Source organism: Perna viridis, chromosome 3 (assembly GCF_037379345.1).
Source record: "Perna viridis isolate PV_CMFRI_1.1 ecotype Kerala chromosome 3, ASM3737934v1, whole genome shotgun sequence".
In the NCBI taxonomy this organism is placed as follows: Eukaryota; Metazoa; Mollusca; class Bivalvia; order Mytilida; family Mytilidae; genus Perna; species Perna viridis.
This window is the reverse complement of record NC_142447.1, coordinates 40,832,425-40,849,095: the sequence shown is the minus strand read 5'-3', so window position 1 is coordinate 40,849,095 and position 16,671 is coordinate 40,832,425. Positions and strand designations below refer to the sequence as shown.

Below are 16,671 nucleotides of genomic sequence, written 5' to 3'. Positions count from 1 at the left end.
TAGGAATATCTGAATCAGGATATATACACCAATGGAAGTTAGTGATGGCACAGTACCAAAGTAGGTTTTACACGAGTACAAAAATACAAATCATATATATTTGTAAATTTTAATACACTGTACACATGTTTCAGAGAGTAACCTCTCATCAGCAGGATTAGAATCAAATATATAGAAAGATCTAAATCCAAAAATTAATTGTATACAAGAAGTATTCAAAATCAAAACTCGAAATAAGAAGACAAATCTATCACCCAGATGAACAATGTACAATACAAGGAATGACCTCAGTGTTTTAGAAATTTGTACTACTGCAAATTTCACTAAATATGATAAATAAAATTTGATATAATTTTGGGTCAGATAAGTCGGACTACTAGGTTGGTGAATACCCTCATGGTCCTTTGGTCCACCAGCAGTGACATATTCCAGCAATTATGAAATACAAAAATACCAATCATACTTGCCCTAAAAAATGATCCAAAGAGAAAGCAGATTTCAATTTAAAAAAAAAAAGTGAAAACATATCCTTTCATTTTAAATCAATTTGAGGTTTGGGCCTTGATATTTTTATGATTTAATCTGATTATGGTCTACACTGAAGAGACATATAGTATCATACACTATTAAACTGCCTGTGATAATGATATTCTTAGCCCTGAAAACTACACACTTGGCTGGTTTTGCATTAATAATGAAGTGAAATAAATTTAGTGCTATTTAATGAACATAAGTTTTTACTGCACTGTCATTAATTGACTTATTTAGCTCTCAAGTGGGCAATTTTTTTCTCCAAAAAACAGGATGTAACCTTCATTTTATTAGGATGATTTTGGTAATTTTTGCCATTAACTCTGAATAATTACCTTTACAAAATATTTAGGAGGAGCTTGAATTGTACAAGGTTCAATTCTGTCTTTCTTTCTTTAACTTAATTTTCCATAGAAAGCACTTGTTTCCAAAACTGGGCACAAAACTATGACCCAACCAGGAGACTGTGACAGAATTAATACTGAAATTTCAGGTAGATCAATGTGGCAAAATTTAAGTTGTATATTTTACCCACTACTCACTAAAATAGTTTCTTTTTAATTGCTGAAGAAATATGTCAAATTTTAAGAACATTTGTTTTTCTCTTTATAGCTTGGCCTAGAACCAAAACATGGAGTTGGTATACTGGGATTTAACTCTCCTGAATGGCTGATTTCTGATTTGGGTTGTATATTTGCTGGGTAAGTGATTTCTGATTTGGATTGTATGTTCACTTTGTAAGTTATTTTTGATTTGGGTTGTATGTTTGATGTTTGATAGCAAAAGAAAATATTCTAGATAGATTTTTGGATTTTCTACACTTGCAAGCTATTTAGTTAAGTCTCCCCACCAAAGTTGGAGAGACTGTTTTTGGCTTGTCTGTGTGTTCGTCACAAAGTTTGTCAGCACAACACCTTTGAAACTACCAAACCAAATTTTACGAAACTTGGTATGTAGCAAGAACATCATATGTAGTTCTGCATATTACCAGGAAATTTTGATCCCCCAATTTATGTAGGAGTTATGCCCCTTTGAACTTATTAATTTGCCAAAAATCCTCATGAATTACCTTGTCTGATGTCAGAGCAACTCCTCTGAAACTTTTATGAAACTTGATATTTAGCAAGAACATCATATGTAATTGGGCATATTACCAGGAAATCTTTATCCCCTATTTTTCAAATTTTTAGCTCACCTGGCCAAAGGCCACTTGAGCTATTGCCATCACTTGGCATCCATCGTCCATCGTCATCGTTAACAATTTTTCAAAACTCTTCTCTGATGAAACTACTTGACCAATTAGAACCAAACTTGGGATGAATGTTTCTTAGGGTATCCTGCATAGAACTGATGTGGGGATTTTTGATCCGTCAAAAAACATGGCCCCCACTACTAAAAATAGAATATAGAGGTCAGACAGTAGTTTTTTGCATATATCTCCAAAACGATTAGGTTTAGCCAAACTTTGACAGGAATTAAAGAGTTCATCATGATGAGATCTATCTGCGGTCAATTTTTTTTTTAATCTATGGTCTCACTAACCACTTCTAACGTTTCCATTACTTTACATGTTAAAAAAGTAATTTTTAAAGTCTCACTGTGAATTCCCAGGACAAATGACATCTTAAAGTTTCATACCGTTGCCGAGCTTGGAAAATAAGGCTTCCAAAATCATTATGCTAATGGTACGATGATTGTAGAAATTCTTCACAAAATTTACTTGAATAAATAACACTGAAAATCCACATTTTTACCTGTTCTGCTAACTGACAGCATGGAGGTTACAGACCACCAATTCAGCCAATGAGCATTTGGAACGTACGCAAAAATAGTCCTACGCAGAAATTACCCCTGTTCCTGATAGTGCTGTGAAAAAAGTTCTCATCTTATTTAAAAAATTTAAACAGTTTCTGAAAGAAAAAACATTTCTGTACATTTTATAGGTGCATTTTGCTTCTTGCGATGTGAAGCCTAATCTCCATAATGATTTCTAAATATACCCCTATCTTGTGAAAACACTGGGATTTCCCATACTATTTATAGACACTTCACTTCCGGTGACCAGTACTGCACTGCAAGTCTGCTAACCCCACATGCCATTCTGAGGATTGTGAGCTGACATATGTAGAATCATGCTGATATATAGTCCTCTGCAGGTTAAAGTTAAGGTAAAGTCCAGAGAAGCCAATGAATATTGTGTAATTTGCATAGAAGCCTATGGGAAGTGGAATTAATGGTTTCTAGCCTGGAGGCAAATTACTCACACATGTAAACAATATTCATACACTTTTGTAGTTAATTACAAATATGATTTTAAAGTACACATTCTCAGCTTTATTTTGACTACTTTTAATCATAATACACACAAATAATGCACTTACAATGCATATGTCTAGGTTCAGTGTGTTTTTGGTACTAAATAGGGGGATGGTCATTCGACCTGGAAGTGGTTAGTGAGATCTAAGCCATGTTGGAGTTGTTGCCCTTTTTCGGCATTTTTTTGCTATTTTTCATGTTATTTCTTTCAAAAATCTCCTCCTCTGACACTACTTGACCAATTGGTACCAAACTTGGTATGAATGTTCCTTGGGGTATCCTACATTGTACTGATATGGGGATTTTGATCCATCGAAAAACATGGCTGCCATTACTAAAAATAGAACATAAGGGACAGACAGTAGTTTTTCACATGTACATGTATCTCCAATACGGTTAGGTTTAGCCAAACTCTTGACATCAGGATAAAAGTGTTCATCATGATGAGATCTATCTGCGGTGAAATTTTCATTTTAATCTATTAAGCCATGTTGGAGTTATTGCCCTTTTTCAATGTTTTTTTGCCATTATTTAAGTTATTTCTTTCAAAAATCTTCTCCTCTGACACTACTAGACCAATCGTAACCAAACTTGGTATGAATGTTCCTTGGGGTATCCTGCATAGAACTGGTATGGGGATTTTTGATCCATCGAAAAACATGGCTGCCGTTACTGAATATAGAACATAGCGGTCAGACAGTTGTTTTTTGCATATATCTCCAAAACCGTTAGGTTTAGCCAAATTCATTCTATAGCTGAAATGATCCTTATATTTAGAACTACAAAAGTCTTCGGGCATAAAATTTGTCAGACGCTTTCTTATAAGAGTTACTGTCCTTAACAGGGGAAAATGGCAGGTTCTTTTTTTTTATTTTACAGTTTTCAGCCAATGTCTTGAAAACTGTGATAGATTTAGACTTTCATTTACTGAAATGATCCTTATGATGACAAGTCGTATCAAAGTTTTCCTGAGTCAAAATTGTTGGACAACTTCTTGTTTAATTTATTGGCCTTGAAAGGCAAAATTCAACAAGGTGAGCGATTCAGGCTCCTGGGAGCCTCTTATTATCGGAGGTATGCCCTTTGAACTTAGAAATTACTGTAGATCTTTAGCAACTTCATTAAAAAAATTATTAAGGTTTTATATAATAGTTGTCAAGAGACCTTTGCAATATTCAAGAACAATATTATAATTTAATTTATCGATAGAAATTCATACTGAAAATAATATAAAATTGGGAAGCCATTTCTGTAACTGCATAGCTTTCATTTCTGCTCAGAACAGTTTGCAGGACAGGGGGAGACATGTTTTTGCAGACAAAAACAAACTTTAAGTAGATTTAAGTTAAACTCAAGTTAAACTGAAGTTACTGATACAGCTAAAATCTTGATAGAATGAGACCAACACATGGTAATTTAGTTCCTGTCATTTCTTGCAAGTTGCTCGGATGTTAAACCCCAACAAACAAACAAAGCAATATCAATTGCATATTTTTTGTTTTTATCATCCTATCTATATTTTCACCAACTGTGACTTATGGTACAGCTATACAAAACTGTTTACATAATAGCTACAGGTATTACAAAATTTATTGAGTTAGTAAGGATCATTTATTCTTTTGTGTAAGGGTGTTTTCAAGATACAACAACCGAAAGTAAGACCAGGTCATGCACTGTTTTTCTACTTGTTGTATTGGCCAATAAAAACAAGGGCACTTGCAATGTAAAAAGCAATTCATTTGTTCCACTGATGGCATCACTTGAGCACAAATTGAAACTAAGAAATACTAGATCTTCAATAGAGAGTTTTGTATGAAGTTTTATCTTTACCTTGACTTCATGTCCAAGTTAGCTTATGCCACCAACTGGAATAAATTTTAACATTTTGCTCATCTTAATGAAAACACTAGGACTGATTTAGCCAAACCTGGCAGGAATGATGTATGGAAGACTCTACATTGTTTAGCTTTCTGTTGTATTTGATCAGACTTTATGTATAACAGAAGCTATGAAAGCTCTCATTTTGCAATTTACAGGTGTCACTGTTTTGAGACTTGTTGATTGTCGACTACAATGTGACACATTGGGTGATTTTGTTGATTGTTGACTACAATGTGACACATTGGGTGACTGCAATCTTTTTAAGTTGCTATAGGGACAGCAAAGGAAAACACATTTTGTCATATATCTCTGCTTAAACTTCACCAAGGTTTAGAAAAACCTTGCAAGTTTGATGTGTTGACGAGTCTCTACAAAATATCTATTTTTTTGTTCCCTTTGAACAAACAAGATTACTGCCAGAGGCTTTCTAAGCATCTTATTAGCCAACATTCAAAGATCAAGTTTTCTGCCACCACAAGTAACAATATTTTGAAACTTCATTGGGTTGTTGACATCTTGAAATGATATTTTGGTGTGAATCAGATTATTCAGCAGGTAGCTATGGTCACTCAGTTTTGCCATTAAAACCAAGGAGAACAGATTTAGACGGTGTATATTCATAAACCAGGCAGCCTGGCACATGACAAATTTATTTTCAAAGATGTTTCACCAATTTCATATCACAAAAACATCCTTTCTCAACGTTGAATGTTGGTTTTTGATTAACTGCAATGATTAAAGAGAAATAATTTACATAGAAAGCATTGGAATTCATTGAAAAGAAGGGAAATAAATCTTTAATTTGAGCAAATATTATTGCTTTGTAAAGGTACTTTAAAAAATTGATATCATCTTCTGAGCCATATATTGTAGATTTAAATAAACTTTTTACTATTTGACATACATAGGATGTATACATTACGTTTGAACAAAAAAAATCAGTGGGATTAAATTTACCCTATGCCACTGATATATGATCTACACAGGCAAAATTATTTCACATGAATTGAGCAAATAAACTAAGTGACAGAGTTCATGTGAAATTCAGGTGAATGGAGCCTCCACATGAATTTCATGTGAAAAATATTTGCCTGTGTATGATCTGACTGATTTTTACATGAACAGCCTCTTAAAATATAAAGTATCCTGGTAAACTTGCATATTGTGTAATTTTGCATGTAGGCATATTCAAATATTGTTTAAACTTTAAGTTAGACTGCAACAATACAATGAATTGCAAAGTCTCTACCCTGCTTCAATGATCCTCAATCATATATTTATATTGCCATAACAGTTGATTCAGTCATGTAATGAAATGAATAAAGGAAATATTTTTCAAGCCCTTTACATTTGAATTAGGAGGAAGAAAGAATGTTTTTCTTTGATAGAGTGTATAATAAAATCTGAGCTCTAGTTGCTTGAAGGATCTTAGTCACTCATCAGATCTTGGTCAAATAATTATTATTGAAAATAGACATTTTAAGTAGAAATACTGAACTGTTTCAAAAGGTTTTTATTTTATTTAATTCAAAATACATGTACACTTATTTAGCATTATGACAACATTTTGTGACCAATGTGACAGCTAAACTTTTTCCTGAGTTGTATTAACCATATTAGTTTCTTCTTCAAAACTTGGTTTATTTCTTTGATTTAATGAGGCATGACTTTAGTGGTAAAACACCATCTATGTAAAACTTGTCTTTTATACAGTGCTCTGTTCCATTACGTGTTTGAACAAAATGCAGCATAAGATTCCATATATATTAATAGTCAAACAAATATAATAAAAAATAAATACTCAGTAATGGTAAAAAAGAAAAAAGCAGTTACCATTGTTTACAGAGAACATTGCTTCAGTTCATAACATTGACATTTGCCATATTTTCAACAAAACTAGAATAATTCAGTATACTATTATTATACCCCCAGCAATCTAAGTATATAGAAGTCACTTCGTCTGCCTGTCTGTCATCTGTTCTTCTCTCCACATTTCTTGTTCATTCTAAATTATGACCTGTTGTAGGGGTTTAGCTACTGGTATATATGCCAATAATACACCTGAAGCGGTAGAATTTGTGACCAAACACAGTGAAGCCAATGTGTTAGTCGTAGAAAATAACCAACAGTTACAGAAAGGGCTGAAAATCTGGCCAAACCTTCCTCATCTGAAGGCTATTGTACAGTACACTGGTGAAGTGGCAGAGAAAAGGGAGAATGTTTATAGTGTGGGTATACTTGGTCTGAATTCTTATTTTGTATTTTCCTTGTTTTGAGTAACTTTTTAAAATCAGGCAAAATGGGAAAGATCAGAAACATGCATGTCAAAAATCCACCAGTCTGACAATGTTATATCACTCAAGGATACCTTATTATTTTGAAAATAACACTATTTAATCTCAGCATCACTGGCTTTGCTCAGAAATTTTTCAATAGAATGTAAGGTCTCACTAACCATTTCTAACGTTTCCTTTACTTTACATGTTAAAAAAGTAATTTTCAAAGTCTCGCTGTGAATTCCCAGGACAAATGACATCTTAAAGTTGTATACCGTTGTGGAGCTTGGAAAGTAAGGCTTCCAAAATCATTATGCTAATGGTACGATGATAGTAGAAATTCTTCACAAAATTTACTTGAATAAATAATACTGAAAATCCACATTTTTACCTGTTCTGCTAACTGACAGCATGGAGGCAAATTACTCACACATGTAAACAATATTCATACACTTTTGTAGTTAATTACATATATGATTTTAAAGTACACATTCTTAGCTTTATTTTGACTACTTTTAATCATAATACACACAAATAATGCACTTACAATGCATATGTCTAGGTTCAGTGTGTTTTTGGTACTACATAGGGGGTGGCCATTTGACCTGGAAGTGGTTAGTGAGATCTTAAAAACATTTTATGAGTTTTTATGTTTTTCTTTTTTTACATTTTATGAAAGCTTGTGGTATTGTGAGTCTAATAAGACCACAACTGTCAAAATCAGACATAGGACTACAAAGAAATGGTCATTTTTATATCATGCCCCTTAGTGATATTTCCCCTAAATTACAAAAAAATTACAATTTTAATAACTTGTCACACCAAATTGATACCTATGATAATTCAAGAAGTTGTAATAGTAATTATCATATTTCATTACTGTGTAATTCTAAGTCTGTGCTGTGTGACTATTTGAGTACTTTGAATATCCCAAGCAGTAACGTTGTGTATTTCATGGATGACGTCAAGTTATGAGTCACTGTTACTGATAAAAATCTTGTTGCTATATTGTTTTTTAAAATACCTTGCACAATGCACCTCTTAAAATATAGCCAGATTACCAATATCACTATACTGATTTTATGGGAAAATGGAAATAATGACCAGGAAAGGCAATTTTCCTCAAATTATGCATTTTTCTGAAATATGCCATAATTTAATTTATGGTCTCACTAACCACTTCTAACGTTTCCATTACTTTACATGTTAAAAAAGTAATTTTCAAAGTCTCACTGTGAATTCCCAGGACAAATGACATCTTACAGTTGCATACCGTTGTGAAGCTTGGAAAGTAAGGCTTCCAAAATCATTATGCTAATGGTACGATGATAGTAGAAATTCTTCACAAAATTTACTTGAATGAATAATACTGAAAAACCACATTTTTACCTGTTCTGCTAACTGGCAGCATGAAGGCAAATTAATCACACATGTAAACAATATTCATACACTTTTGTAGTTAATTACATATATGATTTTAAAGTACACATTCTTTGCTTTATTTTGACTACTTTTAATCATAATACACACAAATAATGCACTTACAATGCATGTGTCTAGGTTCAGTGTGTTTTTGGTACTACATTGGGGGGTGACCATTTGACCCGGAAGTGGTTAGTGAGACCTAAGAAAAATGACGTTTTCGACGGAGTTATCTGCTCTTGAAATGTTCATTTTTAGTTCATTTTAATGAAATAACTCAATGCACCAAAATGTTACAGAAAATACTGTCTTTTTTCCTTGATTCTGATGGTGCAAATAGTCAAATTAAACTTTCAAAATGATGGTTTTTTTTTCATACCATGTTTCACCCACTCCCTGATTCTTACAGAGACTGGACACTTTTTATAAGTAAAAATGAATATCTGATGGCTCAATGGGTCAAGTAAGCCAACATTTTTTTAAGACATGATGTACTTTCTTTTTAACTGTAAATGTTTGTTTGTTTGTTTTTTTTTTGTTTTGTTTTTTTTTTTTTTCAGAGTCCATTTTAATCATTATATATAAAAGTAATGATTGTGTTTGTTTTTTAGCCCATCACTTGGCGTCTGTCTCCGTCATCGTCGTTAAGAATTATACAAAACTCTTCTCCTCTGAAACTACTTGACTGATTAGAACCAAACTTGGTTTAAATGTTCCTTGGGGTATCATGCATAGAACTGATGTGGTGATATTTGTTTCGTCAAAGAACATGGCCGCTTTTACTAGAAATAGAACATAGGGGTCAGTAGTTTTTCACATATATCTCCAGAACCGTTAGGGTTAGGTAAATTCTGATACAGGGTAAAAGTGTTCAGCATGATGAGATCTATCTCTGGTTAAGTTCTAGTTTTAATCTGTGAAGCTGTGTTGGAATTATTGCCCTTTTTCAAAGATTTTTGCTATTTTTAATGTTATTAATTTCAAAAATCTTCTCTTCTGACACTACTTGACCAATTTAAACCAGACTTGGTAAGAATGTTTCTTGGGATATCCTGCATAGAACTAGTGTTGGGATTTTTGATCCCTGGAAAAACATGGCTGCTGTTACTAAAAATAGAACATAGGGGTCAGACAGTAGTTTTTCACTTATATCTCAATCCGTTAGGTTTAGCCAAACTCTTTCAATTGCTGCAATGATCCTTATTATAAGGCCTTCAAAAGTCTTCAGGGATCAAAGTTGTTAGGCAACTCCTTGTAAGAGTTATTGCCCTTGAAAGATGAAAAATTATTATTAATTTTTTTTTTTTTTTTACAGTTTTAAGCCAATATCTTGAAACATATAATAGGTAGGAAGAAACTTTTAATTGCTGAAATGATCCTTATGATAAGTCCAACCAAAGTCTTCTTCGAGTCAAAACTGTTGGACATCTCCTTGTTGAATTTATTACCCTTGAAAAAGAAACTTTAACCAGGTGAGTGATTCGGGCTTCTGGGAGCCTCTTGTTTTGCTATACTTTTCTAAGTATGAAAACAAATCAGATAGCAGGATTTTCATCTGAAATTTTTAAATTTGTTTAACCATTTTTGTAGTCTATTGACTTTAGGAATTGTATTTTCAAAGATCAACACCACATAGAACAAAGACTTCTAAAAATGGACAACATTTCATTGTACATTGTATTTTATGCCCCTGCGACAAACAGTCAGGGAGCATATTAATTTACCTCTGGCCATCTGTCTGTCCGTCCGGATTACACATGATCAAGGCTCGTCCGCTATCTCCTTGTACAGTTTTTGTACTACATCTAAAATATTTTACAGGATATTTCTACGCATGATGAAGAAAGGTGTGCATTGCCAAAGGATTTTGATTTTCGTGAAATATTACGGAAATTGGTGATAGTTACGACAGTTATTTTCATCCGAAATAGGGCTATATGAGTTGTCCGGCTGTCTAAAATATTTTTTGCAGGATGTTTCTACACATAATGATGGTATGCAATGTCATAGGATCTTGATTTTTGTGGACATTACGGAGCTAGTTGATAGTGTCACTTTGGAATATTACGGAACTGGATGATAGTTGGACTTTGTAATTTTTGTCAGAAATATACCCGGAGCAACAAAGTTGGGAATTTGTTGGGGGTATTAAAAAATTTTTTTGTATCTTCAGTCCGTCAGTCAGTCCTCTTTTTCTCATCGCAAGTATTTTTGCAGTGCTTAGTCTAACATACCAAATATTTATTGCTTCAACCAACAGTACATAACCTTTCTGAATCTGCAGACCATGTCGTCATACAAAAATAAACATGTTCTTAATTTGGCAAATCTAGTGAGTGGGGGCATCATTAGTGTCTTATAGACACATTTGATTTACTTGAGAAAAAAATTCACTACTAACAAATGATACGGGGGCTCCTGTGACAAACAGGGCTTCTCGTTTTATTGCTGCTTTGTATAATGGATAAACTAAATTAACAGTGGAAAGAATTCATGAGCTTAGCTGAAGATGTCCCAACAGAGATGCTACAAGAGAGGATCAATAATCAGAGACCTAACACATGCTGTACTCTCATTTATACTGTAAGTTGGTTTTACTAAAATAGTAAATGAACAAGTATTTTTCTCTTATGCTATGACCTCAATTAATATGCATTGATTATAGACTAGGGTTTAGAAGTTGATTTAAACTGTTTAAGACTGGATATTGCTAAATGTAGATGGTCGCTAAGACAAATTTGACTGTACATCATATATTTATGAAAAATATAATTTACAATACTCTGCCTATCTTTCTGACCATTGGTAACTAACCAATGTATATTTAGGTCGTGAACTAACCAATGTATATTTAGCTGACATATTTCATCCTGTTTGGGTTGTCTCTTTGACATATTCACCATATCCATTCCTTTATATTGCATAATATGAGCTCTATAAGGTGATTTCAAAATTAATTCCCAGGGAGAGAAAACATTGTATCCCCCATAGTGAAAAACTAATGTGTTAATAACTTAAAAGATTAGCATGGACAACTATACGTGGTCTTGTAATTCCATCGTTTTGTTTATTATATGATCCAAAATGAGTGAGGCTATTAAAGTTATCAGGGATAGTCATAAATCTTGCATATGTATCTATGTTTACAGTCTGGGACTACAGGAGACCCTAAAGGTGTTATGCTAAGTCATGATAATGTAAGTAAATTATATAGATTTATATTGACTAAACTTCTTATTTTATATTTTCACAATTCATACTGCAATTGTTTTTATAAGATTTTCAATTTTCATTTTCCTATTTTATTTTCGTTATTTTTGTAGTCTTAAGATATTCTTAGTGTTAATGTTTTATATATGTATGTGTTGAATGTGATTCTTCGATAACAATTTTTTTCAATGGTAGAATTCTCAAAAGGCCCCTTTGAGAGGAAATGGAAAGCCAAGTGTACATTCATTTGGTTCTCCTTCAATACCATTTAGTGGAAGATGTACATTATAAGATGACTATCATTTAATGCAATTCTTTTAAATGATCAGTTCTTCCAATTAGTATGTTAAAAAGGTTGTTTTAGTTAATTAAAATATGTAGTTTCTCTGTTGTAACATTAGATGGTTTGGACAGCTCACGGTTTTGCCAAGGCATTCACATTGCAATTTGAATATGAAGTGCTTGTAAGTTACCTCCCTTTAAGCCATGTTGCTGCTCAGATGATTGACATTACATTTCCAGTGGCATATGGGGCATCTGTTTACTTTGCACGACCTGATGCATTGAAGGTTTGTTATTTATACACATACAGGGTACCAGTCATATTTTGAGGCCAGTAAGTATTAGTCTTTGTAATTATGCAGGTCAGACTTTTGTTTTGTGCAAGTAAGAATCTTTGCTATAAACTCCTCTGTCAATGGTATAGAATTCATGACATTGTAGCAGTCAGTTAAAGACCAAAACATCTTAACAAGTTCATCACAACAAATGGAATAATCACATCATTCTAGTAGAAAAAAAAAACTGTCAAATGGCAGAATCAATACAAATTTTATGTTTTGTTTGGCTGTATTTATTGCAACCTGCATAGTTCTTACAGAGTCTGATACTTTTAATATTGGTCCAAAGAAGGCTGGTTTTAATTTAAAAAAAAAAACAGCATTTTTTATAGAATTATTATTTTTCTGTGTAGTTGACATGGACAACTAATGCAGTGATAAAAACCATGGAAATGAATTTTGGATCTGAAATAACTGTGAGTTATCTGCCCTTGAGCCACATTGCTGCCCAGTTACTTGACATACTTATTCCAGTACAGTGTGCCGCAGCTGTGTATTTTGCTGATGCTGATGCTCTGAAGGTTTGTTAGTGATATGCTGCACGAAGACTATCACTAACAATTACTAATGATAGCATGAGTGGTGTTCGACATTACTAATGATAGCATGAGAGGTGTTTGACATTACTAATGATAGCATGAGAGGTGTTCGACATTACTAATTGTAGCATGTTAAAGACTCTTCATTTTTTATAACAAGATTATTCATACTCACTTGTTTTCATTACTTATAACAAGATTTCACTACTTGGATGGGTCTTTTTTCTCCCTACCAAGGCCAGAGTATATTGTAACAAAAACAATGCCTCGCTGCTTGGATGAGGTTTATTATCTCCCTACCATGGCCAGGTATTATAACAAAAACAAGGGCTAACTGCTTGGATGGGGTTTATTATCTCCCTACCATGGCCAGGTTACATTATAACAAAAACAAGGGCTCACTACTTGGATGAGGTTTATTATCTCCCTACTATGGTCAGGGTATATTATAACAAAGACAAGGGCTAACTGCTTGGATGAGGTTTATTATCTCCCTACCATGGCCTATATTATAAGACAAAAATACTGTAATATCTGAATGGTCACTCACACATCTTAATACTTAATGGAGATGTACATATTGAGTCTTTGAAATTCGTGAAATTTATTCAAATTTAAAGGTTAAAGGTGATAGTCATAGGTACATTTTTATTGTGTAACATCCTTATGCAGACTCCTTACTTTGAAATTGTTCCATAATTTGACCTTGTAAAATCATGATCTCATTTTGTTTTCAAAGTCATGGATAAATGTCATATAGGTCAAGTGTTTACATGACAAATTGATGGCCTTAGTTAGAATAATTATATGCAAGAGATAAAAAAGTTCCATACTAGTCTGCTCAATAGCTTATGATCTGTATAAGTTTAAGTGGAAGTGCACTGGACTTGTTGTTGACATGTAAATAGTCTGTTCATTTTTAGCTCACCTGGCCAAAGGCCGTGTGAACTATTGCCATCACTTGTCGTCGTCGTCGTCGTTAACAATTTTTGTAAACTCCTCTCCTCTGAAACTACTAGACCAATTGGAACGAAACTTGATATGAATGTTCCTTGGGGTATCCTGCATAGAACTGATGTGGGGATTTTTGATCCGTCGAAAAAACATGGCTGCCGTTACTTAAAATAGAACATAAGGGTCAGACAATAGTTTTTCGCATATATGTCCAAAACGGTTAGGTTAAGCCAAATTCTGACATGTGGTAAAAGTGTTTAGCATGATGAGATCTATCTGTGGTCAAATTTTCATTTTAATCTATTAAGCCATGTTGGAGTTATTGCCCTTTTTCACGTTTTTTTGCTATTTTTTGTTATTTCTTTCAAAGTTCTTCTCTTCTGACACTACTAGACCAATTGGAACAAAACTTGGTATGAATGTTCTTTGGGGTATCATGCATATAACTGGTGTGAGGATTTTTGATACGTCGAAAAACATGGCCATGGTTACTAAAAATAGAACATAGGGGTCAGACAGTAGTTTTTCGCACATATCTCCAAAACCGTTAGGTTTAGCCAAATTCTTTCAATTGCTAAAATAATTCTTATTAAAAGGCCTACAAAAGTCTTGTAGAGTCATAATTCTTTAATTGGTAAATTAAAAGGCAAAATTTAACTAGGTGAGTGATTTCTCTCATCAGTTTCAATACAAAGAAAGCATAGATTGATACAGTATGTTGTTTTAGATGCAGGCACACCTTCAATAGCTTTAATTATCCAGCTTTGAAAATCTAGATCTATCACTTGTATTTAGGTGATAGTTTGTTATCAGTAAAATCAAGGATCACCCTATATAATGATAAGTCTACCTGAAAATGGATAATACCTTATTCCAGTTATTATTCCCATACTTTTTAATTGGATTGACAAAATATTTTGCTGTGTGTATCATCTAGAATTAATCAAATGAATTCAAATTTTCTGCTAGGAACAAATGTTTGCCTCCTTTTAGATATAAAAAAAATGATCTTACCTTGTTCCATATAGAAAATGTGCAAAGACATGGTAAGATAAAATGACAATTGAACAGCCTTCATTACAGGGGTTTGTTGGGAGTAAGGTAATACTTAAAACTCCAGGGATAAAATAGAGATTTGGAAATTCTGATAGTTGTAAAAATAGACTGACCACTGCGCGTCTTAATTTATTTTTTTTTTTACTGTGCAACGTGGTAGTAGGGAGGGCTGTAATATCCAACTCCGTTGTAATGAGCTCTTTAGTATTCATCATCCTGATATTATACAGATACTGTTCATACAAAATTAGTTGACATTAATGTTTTGCTTTAAAAATTCTAATCATTGGTTTAATGAAGGAACATATCTTATGTTCTATATCAGGTTGAATTACATTTTTTCCCTGACTGTCTAATTAAAGAGAAACAACAGGGTACCAAATATTATAATCTGAATGAGATAAGCCCTATTTATGCTTGATCGTTATTTAACAAACTTTGCCTGCTTACTCACTCTATTGCCTCCATAGTAACCTCTGCATTGGTGAATTATATCACATCTTAACTAATACTGTTTTTTTTTTTGCACCAGTGAATTGTAAGTTTTCTAGGTCAGGTACTGACTATCATTTACTTTATTTTACACATTGTATTGTTCATGAAGAACGGAATTGATTGAATATTTCTTTTAATTGGAGTCTTGCTCAAGGACAGATGATAGTTACATGACTGTAACTTTATGGAGTTTAAGTAAAATATTTCATGAAAATAAAGCCAAATATTTTAGAAGTTTTGAAAAATTAGAAATGAAACACCATAAAATTCTTCTTAATCTTATATATGATGAATGAATACATCTAAACATTGCAATGATTGATTAAAGTATACCAGCGACAAGTGATGTTCTTAAATAAAATTGATATGTTCATTATTTCAGGGTAGTCTTCTGGGAACTCTAAAAGAAGTGAGACCCACTGGTTTTTTTGGTGTGCCTAGAGTATGGGAAAAATTCTATGAAGGCATCAAGGCAAATTCAAAAAATGCAGGGGCAATAAGAAGGAAGATTGCTATGTGGGCAAAAGGTGTTGGTCTAAAAGGATCATATGCTAAAATGAATGGGTAAGAATAAATTTCATTAATAAAACATTTTAGAAATTAACCTCAGTCCTCTTACTAAGATAACAAACTGTTGAAAAAGCTTTTGTTTTACTGAACTGCAAAGCTGTAGAGAGACATGGTAATGATCTGTCCATAAGGTTATGTTGGTTTATCTCCTCTGAACCTGCTTGGCATATTCCTTACATATTTTTTAGTATTTACTGCCATGAAGTGTAGATTTGCATGTTGTACTGTCATATGGATTTGACAAATTTTGTGCCAGTCATTTAACTTAAACTATTTTCAACATATGTCAATCTTAGAAGACCTTATGGGTGTATCATTGAATCTACTTGCACTTGTGAAAATACTTTAGTTCATGGATACCAATTTTTGTGGATTAGGGGAAAACACAAGTATGTGGATTCTTGAATTTGTGGTTTTGAGGTTTTCAGTATACACATCAATGGAAATCTCCTTTTTGTTGGGAACCAAATTTCATGGTTTAGCCTAAGCAACAAAATCATGAAAATTGGTACCCCAAGAACAATAGTAAAGTGTAGATTTTAATTAATCGTCAGTGACATTTATATTTTGCTAGTTTTGTAAGAATTGTTGAACTTCGACTTTTTTTCAAGATTGCTCACAGAGAAGATCTTGCGGGTGCATCTCTTCTAAAACTGCTAGGTGATTTGCTGTTAAGTGTTGTAGGAAATATTTATATGAAATGTGGATGTGCATATATCTCTACCATTTTTAGGAAACAAATATTGAAAGAGTATTTGGACTCTGGCAACTTCAAATATGTGCAAATCTTATGGAGTTCTC

At 33.0% G+C, this 16,671-nt stretch overlaps 1 protein-coding gene across 9 annotated transcripts in view; it reads left to right on the top strand.

Moving 5' to 3' along the window:
- Positions 1-16,671, top strand: part of LOC148622272 (long-chain-fatty-acid--CoA ligase ACSBG2-like) — a 71,669-nt gene that overhangs the window by 41,121 nt on the left and 13,877 nt on the right. For 8 of the 9 annotated variants that reach the window (XM_088572008.1, XM_088572013.1, XM_088572011.1 and 5 more), the window contains 6 exons: positions 1,144-1,232; positions 6,755-6,956; positions 10,908-11,009; positions 11,576-11,623; positions 12,610-12,777; positions 15,683-15,864. In XM_088572008.1, coding sequence (XP_088428134.1) covers positions 1,144-1,232; positions 6,755-6,956; positions 10,908-11,009; positions 11,576-11,623; positions 12,610-12,777; positions 15,683-15,864 — 791 coding nt within the window. Of the gene's footprint in view, positions 1-1,143; positions 1,233-6,754; positions 6,957-10,907; positions 11,010-11,575; positions 11,624-12,037; positions 12,206-12,609; positions 12,778-15,682; positions 15,865-16,671 lie in introns of all 9 variants that reach the window. The other variant, XM_088572017.1, reaches the window with a different exon arrangement.